The sequence below is a fragment of the Amblyraja radiata genome, chromosome 9, assembly GCF_010909765.2.
Source record: "Amblyraja radiata isolate CabotCenter1 chromosome 9, sAmbRad1.1.pri, whole genome shotgun sequence".
NCBI lineage: Eukaryota > Metazoa > Chordata > Chondrichthyes > Rajiformes > Rajidae > Amblyraja > Amblyraja radiata.
Window position 1 is genome coordinate 32,121,798 of NC_045964.1, and position 11,902 is coordinate 32,133,699.

General features: G+C 43.8%; 1 protein-coding gene across 6 annotated transcripts in view; it reads right to left on the reverse strand.

Moving 5' to 3' along the window:
- Positions 1-10,832, reverse strand: part of hectd1 (HECT domain E3 ubiquitin protein ligase 1) — an 85,189-nt gene extending 74,357 nt beyond the window's left edge. For 3 of the 6 annotated variants that reach the window (XM_033027005.1, XM_033027009.1, XM_033027003.1), the window contains exons 1-2: positions 10,650-10,832; positions 9,979-10,244 (exon numbers count right to left, since the gene is read on the reverse strand). In XM_033027005.1, the coding sequence (XP_032882896.1) occupies positions 9,979-10,118 (140 nt within the window). In that variant the 5' untranslated portion in view covers positions 10,119-10,244; positions 10,650-10,832. The remainder of the gene's footprint in view (positions 1-9,978; positions 10,245-10,649) is intronic. The other 3 variants (XM_033027007.1, XM_033027006.1, XM_033027004.1) reach the window with 1 other exon arrangement.
- Positions 10,833-11,902: the final 1,070 nt, after the last annotated feature.

Sequence of the window (11,902 nt, forward strand, 5' to 3'; positions counted from 1 at the left end):
GGAGAGGGAGGGGAGAGAGAGGGGAGAGAGAGGGGGAGGGGAGGGGAGAGAGAGAGGGGGAGGAAAGAAGGAGGGGAGGGAGTGAGGGGTAGGGGAGGAGAGAGGGAACAGAGGGAGAGATGGTGGAGGGAGAGGGAGGGAGTGGGAAGGAGGATGTGGAAGAGGGAAAGAGCCGTCACAACCCAATAGTTTAGTTTGAGGCTGATTAGAGGCTGTATGGTAACTCACATTTCACTGTACCTTAATTGTTGCATGTGACAAATAAATAATTTGATTGATTGTTGTATTAAGTTCTTTGTGACACTGTTTTCCAGGCACACACTGCACTGAACACACAATATGCATACCATGCAGGCTAGGCTACATCATATATGCGTACAGTGCATAACGCCTTGCATAACATTGTACAAGTGAGTAACAGAAGCAGGTAGATGCGGTGTCGTTACATAGATCTGTTTTGCCCTGTTCTTCTTTGTGTAGTTAATGTGTGCCCGCGAAAGAAAAACAACAACAAATAGTACGCAGGAAGCATTTTTGAAAATTTCAGGAAATACCATCAAATTCCAGGAAATCTGGGATTCTATTTCAGGAAAAAAATTTTTTTAGGTGGAAGCACTAGCTCTGAACTACATCGGCTTGGGGGCATTGTGGGAGTGTGTGCGTGTACACTGGATTTTTGACGATTGTAAATAAAGCTATTTACATTGCAAATAAAGTTGCCATCCTGGTGTATTTTGTTTGCAGGTTCTTCTGGGAGCACCAGTGAGAAATTAGTAACTAAACTGATTACAAACAATGCTGAAAAATCAACAATTGGGCAAAAGACAAGAAGGCAAAGTTCAATTATAATAATCTCTGACCAAATGCTAAATAATCTATGTTTATTTAAAGTATGAGTGCAAGAAGATATCAGTGGAATCTGTTCTGGAATTGGCCAGGCAAGAACGTTACACCTGTGGGGTCAGGCACAGTAGGGCCTGTCACGTCGCCGGCAGTCGCCTGAAAGCAACGTTACTGGAACAGCGACTCTCCGAACGGACACAAACACAAATACACACACACACACCTTCCTTCACCAGGCCGTTATGCAGGCGGGGGACAGGGCAAGCAGGGGGAGCACTGTCCGAGTGAAATTCACACGGTGCAAAGCCAATGTGATACAGACACACACACTATGATGAACAGGAAGTTTGGCGCTGTAATTAAGACGGTGAACGGGAAGGGTCATGTATGTCCTTTAAAAGAGGCGGGAGAGAAGGAGTGGAGACAATTTTTAAGAAGCCAGAGATACATGGCTGTGAAGCTCGGCGGACATTAACATTACCGGTCGGTCCTTGGTTCTGAAAACTACTGCTTACGTTTTTTTTCCCCCCCAATGAGCCAATGAAATTCACCGGTCAGCACCAGCTACAACCTACGACAACCTTCGACCTTCTGGCGACCCACTACCACTGTACCTACAGCATGAGAATTCTCGCTGCTCTCCATGGCGACTTCATTCTGGTTGCCGCTAATTTTTCAACATGCTGAGAAATTTGCGGCGACCATAATGAGGCCGCGACTAGTTCCCAGAATGCGGAACTCCTCATGACCATGAAGACGACTACCCGGCAACCACCCCCGAACAGGTGGTGACTGCATAGTCTCCTGCAGTCGCCTAAAAAGTCACCTAAGTAGGACAGGCCCATAAGAATCCTCTGTCCAGGGGATAAGCCTGAGTTTGTTTGTTTGTTCTGGTTAAGGCGCTGTGCACACAGCAGCCAGCCAACAGACGCTTGTCTTTTTCTTTTTGTTTTCACATTTTCTATACCTTGTTGTGTGTAGCGACTGTTGTCAGACCAATTTACCAATTTACCTCCGGGGATGAATAGAGTTCTATAGTATCGTATTTATGCATACATTGAGGATTAACGAGTTGCATGTAATGTCTGTGATTTTCAACTTTGCTTTTTTCAGCAACAATGCAAGTTTCTTCTGATGCTCATATCTTTGATGTGAATTCTCAATTCCTATTGCACCTCTTCCAACCTCATCCACTGTATCTGCTGTTCCAGGTGTGGACTCCTATATATCGGTGAGACCAAGCTCAGGCACGGCGATCGATTCACTGAACACCTCCGCTCAGTCTGCCTAAATCAACCTGATCTCCCGGTTGCTAAACACTAACTCCCCCTCCCATTCCTACCTTTATGTACTGGGCCTCTTCCATTGTCAGAGTGAGGCCCAATGAAAATTGGAGGAACAACGCCTCATATTTCGCTTGGGCAGCTTACACCCCAGCAGTATGAACATTGACCTCTAACTTCAAGTAACCCTTGCTTTCCCTCCCTCTCCATCCCTCCCCCTTCCCAGTTTTCCGACCCGTCTTACTATAAGACTACATTTTATCTGTTTGCCTTGTTGTTACCTTCTCCCAACCAACAATGATCTTCTACATTTTCCTTGATCTGCATTCCTTTGGTCCTGTTTTCACACCCTTATCTGTGTACCACCCTCTCCCCTGACATCGGTCAGAAGGGTCTCGACCCGAAACATCACCCATACCTTCTCTCTAGAGATGCTGCCTGTCCTGCTGAGATACTCCAGCATTTTTTGTCTATTCTCAATTCCCATCCTATCTATAACTTTCTCCATTTGAATACAACTTACAATTCACACTTTTCCTTACAAAGTATTATTTTTATATTTCAGTTACTTCCACAACCATAGGATCCTTAATAGGCCCAACTTTTTAATTTGGCTAACCTCTTACAACTTGTTTAAAATATTTCCTGTGGTCATATCCTCCCTAACAATTAAAAATAAATGTTTTAAAAATTTATTCATAGTTCCATGCTATGCATTTTCAACATTATATAATTCTGCATTGCCATGAAATCGCAATAAACAAGTTAATGACATTTTGCTTTCTCAAAGAGGACGTAGATGGGATTTTAAATCAAGGTCCTATCTGTACTCTCAGGAGAATGTGAACAATCCCTCAGTGATTTCCAAAGAACAGGAATGCTTACAATGCTGTCTCTTGACAAGCAACTAAAAAACCTGGTTGATTAACATTATATTTTTCTCTTGTTGGAATTGCATGCTGCACTTTCCAGATGTTAACAGCGAAGTAATTTTTGGGCTAGAAAGCAGTTTTGAGGGATCTTAAGATCGTGAGAGGTGCTCTATAATGTGAATCTCCCCAAAATAAAAAAATGTACCCTTGAGCTCAGTCAGCCAAGCCCTGCTGGATATCCTGGTTGTCAATCATTTTAACTCCCATTTCCACACTGACCTTGTGTGCAGGAAGGAACTGCAGATAGACACAAAATGCTGGAATAACTCAGCGGGTCAGGCAGCATCTCTGGAGATGCTGCCTGACCCGCTGAGTTAATCCAGCATTTTGTGTCTACCCAGGCTGACCTCTCTGACCTGGGCCTCCTCCGCTACAAGCCCTTATCTCCTCTTGTTTTCTTCACATCTCTGACCTTTGTCCATCCTTTGCCAATCAAAACCCCACTCACCTCAACGCACCCATTACTTGTTTGCCTTTGTCCCCCGTTTCACCCCGTTTCACCCCCCCCTTCCAGCTTTCTCTCCCCCACTTCAATCAATCTAAAGGATCCCAATCTGAAAAGTCACTATCGATATTCTTCGATGCTGCCTAACCCACTGAGTTACTCCAGCATTTTGTGTCTTTATTTGTAAGCCAGCATCAGCAGTTCCTTGCGTTTTAAAAAGTACCCAAATTTGGAATTGTGATGTTCTACATAATAATTTGAATTTCAAAAAATCCAACAAAATTGAAGGGTAACATATACAGTGTTAATTATAATATGACTGTCTTCAACTTTTTTATCATTACTAGATTGTTAAATAAAATTCGAGCTATCACAACTGAATTAGATCCTTTTTTACAGCTGCATCTTTATTCTGCAATAACGAGTTATACCACCTCTGGAATCATCTTTTGTTTATCAAATTCCTTTGTCGTGAACTCATATTTGAATTATATTAATCACTATTGACCTCAATTTTTTTCACCTGGCTTTGTATTTGCTTTAAATTTGTTCCTCGTCACTACTTATCAGTTCAAAGGTTTTGTTCACATTTGTTTAGTTGTATCCAGTATTTTCAATTTAGTCTCAGATTTGCAATTCCCACAGCATTTTGATTGTGAGTATAAATTCTATTGTAAAATTGTGCGACTTGCCCAAGGAAATGTTCTACTACTCAAACATAATTGCCCTTCAAGTGTTAAACAGCAATTACCTTCAGAATACCCGTGTACCAAAATCCTTTTTGGGTAGTGCTAGTCTAGTTTGGAATGAGAAGTATTTTGCAATGGATTCTAAATCATTGTGCATAGCTTGCTACATTCCTGCCAACTCTAGAAATATTTATCTAGTTCTCGGGAAATAAGTTGCTCATCTATTTTTGAAGAGGCCAAACAAGGAGTCAAATGGAATAAGCAAATAGACCACTCCCTCAAGGCAACCAATGTAATAAACATGGTAATAATCTCCACTCGATTGTCATTGTTCTTTTAACGCTAAAAGTTAGAAAACGTTTTTAAAATGATTACCAACTCATTACAATTATTTTTATAGTCTTGAAGCCATTGGTGAAATGCTGAGCAAAAAAAAGTGATTAGTCAATACTGATTATTATTTGGAGATCTAAATGGATGAAACAATTCAGTAAAACTGTTGGCTCTCCAATGCAAAGACGTACTAATAGCATATTCAAATATGGAACAATACACTTCAGAGATATGGGGCCCAAGAAAGAAATTCCCAAAACTTTTCATAATAGTCTTAAAAAGGAGAGGTAGAGCAAAATACAGTGGAGATGGCAGGGGCAGCTCTGAATTAACAAAGCATGAACTATCTAGATGAAATTGTATACTTATGAGATTTCATCAATGTTTGTTTTATCAACAACCAATAGTCTGTATACTCCAACCCAAATCCTGGAGGATACAAAAGAATTTTCTAATTATCAGGCGAATTCCATCCGACATAAAAATACTAAAAGGAAAGAACAAATGCCTATTTATACAGTAGCTCTCGAGTCCTCAGGGCATTTAGGCCTCACCAAAAAGTTTAAATAAGAAACCAAAGCAGCCACCTCATAACAAGATATAATATTTAAAAAAAGTAAGAATTGAGTGAGTTTGTTTTTGTGGTTTTGGTAGAGGGAAAAGTACTCGAGTATCATACCATCTACATGTTATATCCACACCAGTACCAAAGAAGTCTGGGTTTCATTTACCCATCTGCAGAATGACATTTCAGAAGAACAGCTCTGCACTGTCATATTGGTATAGACATCCACTGTATGCTCAAGTCTCTGGAGCGAGGTACAAATTCAGAGTTCTTTTTAAGTTAATTACGTTTACTGCCAACTCTTCTTAATAACCATTTTCTCCAGAGATCCCTTCATACCATACGTCAGAAAAAAGTATATTCTGGGGAATGCTAAACAGTACAAATGACCCATTTCAGAAAAAAAAATGCATGAATGGTACAGAAGGCAACCATCATACACCAATTTTGCAGGGCTTTGAGATAGCACAGAAAAAAAAACCTTTAGATTCATGCTAACCAGTATGTACACATCTCTACTAATTACATTAATTAATGGTCCATAGCCATCAATACCTTGGAAATCATGTGCTTATATCAATGCTACTTAACTGTTGTGAGTGTACCTCCACCATCTGCTCAGGCAGAATATTTCAGATTCCAACCGCCATGAGGTGAAAATGTTCTTCCTCAGATCTCCTCTATAAATCTTCTTACCCCAAACCTATGCCCTCTCGTTTTAGGCACCTCTGCAATGGGATACAGCATTTTCTTCCTCTCATCTTCACCAGTCTCTTTATATGATAGATAGCTTGCTTACACTCCAGCAGGCACGTGCCGACCCTGACTAAAATTATAAAATGGTCATTATTTTATATATATAAAATATATATAAAATATATATAACATATATAAAATGGTCATAAATAGTAAAGGCACGGCAGAATTATGCTTCCGTAAGAGATCAATCTCTTAGGGAGGCATAATTCTCCCGTGCCTTTCATCCGCAGTACATTTAAAACGCGGAAGTATGCGCGGTTTTCAAGATTTTTAAAAGCCACTGCCTACCCTGACTAATTACTCACGGCACGTGCCTGCACTCCAGTTCTATGGTGGCTTATGAGGTCAACACAGGAACTGCAGACTCTTCCACGGATCAGGTGTTGGTGCCAATTCAATGGACAGGAGAGTTAAGGGCCTGTCCCACTTACATGTCCTTGGCACGCAAATTACGCGACCTCAGCGATGTCACGCACAACTACATCCCCTCCGCGCTTCTCAGTGGGACCGGCCCCGCGCGGCCGACCTGGCAACTGCAGCCATTCCCAGGGCACGCAGCCGACACCATACGATGCCCGTGCGCCTCAACGCGACCACGAGGTCGCGTAATTTGCGTGCCAAGGACACGTAAGTGGGACAGGGCCTTTAGTAACTGATGGAGGTGATGTTCTCTTTCCACCAATTTGCTGGACCTAATGCAACGATTGAAAATTTTTGCTGCTCTCCTGAATATTCCTCCTCCACTTGAGCAGTCATAGATTACGAAGTACCAGAAATCATTAGCGGTTTTGCCAATGTTTTAAATAAGCTTTGTGCACACCCTCCGGCGTTTTCTCCTGTCCTCCACTGTCTCACCATCCTTATTTCAGCCTAAAACGCATTGGTTAATATCCTGCGGCCGTTTCCCCTGGATATTGAAAACTCCTCCACCAAAATTGTAGGAAATATTCGTTCCATAACCAACCTGTCGTCCCATATCAATTTTGAAATAAAAAAAGACAATGCTGAAAACACTCAGCAGGTCAGACACCATATGTGGAAGAAAAATATTTACTCTTCCAGGTTGAAATCCATAAACAACTCAACAAAATCCTTGAATTCCACTGGAAGGCCAAAAGAACAAAAGAGATGAACAGGTTTGAGGAAGGATGTCAATGTCCGAACTACTTTTGTCTCCTTCCCAGTTCTGACAAAAGATCTTCAACCTAAATCATTAACTCAGTTTCTCTTTCCACAGATGCTGCTTGAACTGCTCAATATTTATTTTTTACTTTCAATACAGCACAGGAACAGGCCCTTTGGCCCCCAATATCTCTGTCGAACATGATACCAAGACCATCACTTATCTACCAGCACATAACCAATATCCCTCCATTACCTCCATAAATCTATCCAATAGTCTTTTAAATGTCACTAACGTATCTGCTTCAACCACCATCCCCAGAAGCACACTCCAGGCACTTGCTACTCTGCGTGCCACAGGACTAGCTGTAGCGCCCAGGTCGGCTCGCTTGTCCCAGGTCTGGCTGCAGTTCCCAGGTCGCCTGCGTGCCCAGGGAATGGCTGCAGTTGCCAGGTCGGCTCGCTTGCCCCAGGTCTGGCTGTTGCGCCCAGATTACCTCGCTTGCCCCAGGTCTGCTGCAGTTCCCAGGTCGCCTGCGTATATTTTTGGGGCTTATTTTAGGGGGAAAAATAGCGTCTTCATTGCCGGGAAATACGGTAAATCTAATTAGAATCACAACTCGAGATGTTGACCTCGAAGGGGACAGTGATCTTGGTTTGCTTAACTTACGATGGATTGGAGGATTGCCTTAATGTACCTAGTTTCAGTGGGATCATCCCCCCCTCCTCCCTCCCCTCCACCAACCCCTTCCCCCTTCCCCTCCACCAACCCCTTCCCCTTCCCCCCTCCTCCACCATGAAATTTGTGCCAGGCCCAAGATCTTGATCTCTAAGTTTGCTAGATGACACAAAGCTGTGAGGAGGATGCTATGAGGCTGCAGGGTGACTCGGATAGGTTGGGCGAGAGGGCATAAAGCATGGCAGATGCAGTATAATGTGGATAAATGTGAGATTATCCAATTTGGTGGCAAGAACAGGAAGGCAAATTATTATCTGAATAGTGTCAGATTAGGGGAAGGGGAGGTGCAACAAGACCTGGGTGTGCTTGTACACCGGCCACTAAAAGTAAGCATGCAGGTAGAGCAGGCAGTGAAGAATGCGAGAGGATTTGGGTTTAGGAGAAAGGAGGTCCTACTGCAGTTGTACTGGGCCCTGGTGAGACCGCACCTGGAGTATTGTGTGCAAATTTGGTCTCCTCATTTGAGGAAGGGCATTATTGCTATTGAGTGAGTGCAGCGTAGGTTCACCAGGTTAATTCCCGGTATGACGGGACTGACGTATGATGAAAGAATGGGTCGACTGGGCTTGTATTCGCTGGAATTTAGAAGGATGAGAGGATATCTTAAAGAAACATTTAAAATTCTTAGAGGATTGGACAGGGTAGATGCAGGAAAAACATTTCCGATGTTGGGGGGAGTCCACAACCAGGGGTCACAGTTTAAGAAAAGGGGATTGGCCATTTAGGACTGAGACGAGGAAAAACGTTTTCACCCAGATAGTTGTGAATCTGTGGAATTCTCTGCCACAAAAGGCAGTGGAGGCCAATTCACTGGATGTGTTCAAGAGTTAGATTTAGCTTAGGGCCAAGGGAATCAAGGGATATGGGGATAAGCCAGAACGGGATACTGATTTTGGATGATCAGTCATGATCATATTGAATGGCGGTGCTGGCTCGAAGGGCCGAATGGCCTACTCCTGCACCTATTTTCTATGTTTCGATGTTAAATATCCTTTTTCTCAATGGGCTAAAGGAAGTGGAGGCATACTTAAGGCAATGATAAAGTTCATGAAATTCAAAGCTTTTCAACTTTACGACTGGGTGCTGCTGCTCTCTGTATTTACATAATATATTCCTATAAATCTTAATTTAATAAAGATTTCCCAGACTACATGAACATGGTTCAACAGCAATGAAAACAATACCTGAAGCTACATTTTGTGAACATCTATACTGTTGAAAGTTGAATATCCCATGCAAGACTTGTTCAAAACAATGTGTAAGAAGGTTGTTTAAACTGATGACAGACCCAGCATCTCTGGGTCTTGACCCAAAACGTCACCCATTCCTTCTCTCCAGAGATGCTGCTTGTCCCACTGAATTTCTCCAGCTTTTTGTGTCTATCTTTTGTTTAAAACAATGCCATTTAACATTCAATTAGTTTTATTTTAATGTTTTTACACCAAAAAATTCACCAACTTCAAAATTTTAATGAGACCAGATAAATTCATAATTTCAGGCAATGCTGTGTTTTGGTTATTCTTACAGTGCTTTTAACATTCCCACACCAACCAAATCATGCACAACAAAGTATCAGTATTTTTTTAACATAAAAACATTAGGAAGACTTCCTTCGACACAGAATTCTGATAGCTTTAATCGTCTTGTTTTCTCTTCTTTGAGAGAATCATACAGCATGGAAACAGGCCTTTTGATCCATCAAGCCCACGTCAACCATCAAACATCCACTCGGTACTACTATATTAATCCTATATTTTTTATTTTCCAACCTTCCCAATAACTCCCACATAATGTTACTGCTCATGAACACATCAGGGGCATTTGAGCGACCCATCCATCTTTAGGATGTGGGAAGAAACTGGAACACACAGACGAAACCACATGGTCACAGGGAGAATATGTAAAACTCCACACATACAACACAACACTGGTGGTTAGGAAAGAAGCCAGGTCTCGGGAACACTGAGTCAGCAGCGCTACTGACCGCACCATGTTTCTCTGAACTTTTACTCTGGAAGAAAAGAGACTTTGGAACTCTGCTTCCATCAACCTTTGAGGGGAAAAAAGTATTTTAAAGCAAGGCTAAATAGATTTTTGATATTCCCAGGTGCAAAACTACCCTGAAATAACCTTCAAATACGATTTTAAAAAAATACTGAAATAAATGTTGAAGTTTGAGTGAATTATAAACAAAAACAACTTTGAAGTTTGGCGTATAGTAAAAGTGAATTATAAACAAAAACAAACAGCCAGTCAGATTTCACTTACGTTTCAAAACAACGGTCCACATTATCGGACATAAGAAGGAGCATACACAGCTGCTCCAAGGCTATCAGCTGCATGTCCCTCTCGTCGCCCTGGCCCATCTGCAGCCATTCCAACAACGTATCGGGATCCACATCGGCCATGCTGAGGCCGCTTCAATATGTAGTTATATTCCCCCTTCACACTGTTCTTCTCGAAGTTAAAAGTACTGGCGGAGATGTAGTATCACGGGAGAGATGGCCGACAACTCACGATTAGTCCATAAAAACCTTAATGGAAAGCAAAGCAAATGTTAGCATGGAGTGTTCAGCTGCTTCAAACACCCACAGCCCGATGTTCCTCTCCCACCCTCCTGGGTCGCGGCCGCCATTTAACCACCAGCCCGGGGCTCGGCTCGGCTCGGCTGTGTCTGCTGCCCCGGCCTCCCGCCCCGGCCTCCCGCTGACATTGGGCCCGGACTCAGGCTCCGGCGCTGGGCCGAAGGTCGTGACCGTGTGTCGGCTCCAAACGCCTGATGTACCGGGGCCCACGGGGTGGGCGGCCTCCCGTCGCCTCCGAGGCCGGACAGGAAGCCGGCTGAGGCCGAGGCCGCCGCCGCCGCGCTAGGCCCCTGGAGCCGCGGCCGAGTGGAGCGAGAGGCCTCGCGTTCGCCTCACATCCCCCACCGCACTCACCAGGCCTTGTCCCGGCTCGCCGCCTTCCCTTCGCCGGGATCAAGCGGAAGAGGCTGTGGCGGCGCCCGATCGGAGTAGCGGTCGCTCACGTCCCGTCCTCTCCCGTCCCGGCCCGGCCCGGCCCTCGGGCACGTAATGCGGCGCAAGGCGCAGCCTCGGCTCCTTCCTCTCCCTTCAGGGAGCGTCGCTAAAATGCCGCGGTCGACTTCAAGCGTTGAGCATCGGTCGCCTTCCTGGGGAGTTTAATTTCTGATACACTTAGTAACCTTGCCAGTCATTAACCTTTTGATAAACCTTGCAAGTTATTAACCTCAGATAAACATTGTAAGCCTTGCAATATATTAATTGGAAAATATCTAATTTATGAATTGCTGGAATTCCTGATTTACATCTTGGTGCAATCTACTATTCTTACACTCTTATGTATGATTGGGTCTAGTATAGTAAAATTCTTACTGAACTGTATGCAAAAAAGGAATTTCCAAAGTACATGTGACAATAAAGTGTAATTGAACCATTAATTGCTGCCAATTTCAGTGGTGTTTGATACATCGCACTCTTTCCTTTCTCAAGTTCTCGATCCCTCTTCAGGGATCAGTTTATTAGCCAGTCAAAACTATAAGCCCAATAATTATCATCACTGCAAGCCTGACCATACTCTTCCCCTCCTCCACTTTGACGTCAGCAAGAACACAGAGTCATCCAGCACTGAAACATGCCCTTTGGCAAAACATGTCTGTGCTGGCCAAGATGCCCTACCGCCACTAGTCCCACTTGTCTGTGTTTGGCGCACATCTCTCTAAACCTTTCCTATAATGGGCGGAAATCACTTTTAAAACATGGGGGGGTTGGACACAATGAGGCCTAACATCTAGGACAGGGGTCGGCAACCTACGGCCCACGGGCTGGATCTGGCCCTTGACCAAAAATCATCCGGCCCGCAGGCGTTTTTTTTTTTCAAATAGTTTTCGGGACCTGGGAACTGAAGCCAGTCCCGGGGCAGGTGAGCCCACCTGAGAGCCTCAGTCATTCCCGGAATCCCGGGCGGTTTTGCTGCAACATGTTTCACAAAACATGGGGGGGATGGGTCCCCCCCCCCCCCCCCCCAGGATTTCCACCCATTATCTGTCCATATGTCATTTAAATGTTGTTTATAGTACCTGCCTCAATTGCCTCCTCTGGCGGCTTGTTCCATGTACCCACCACCCAATGATTCTGTGATTCAGTTTCTGTTTGCCTTCCAACTACAATGG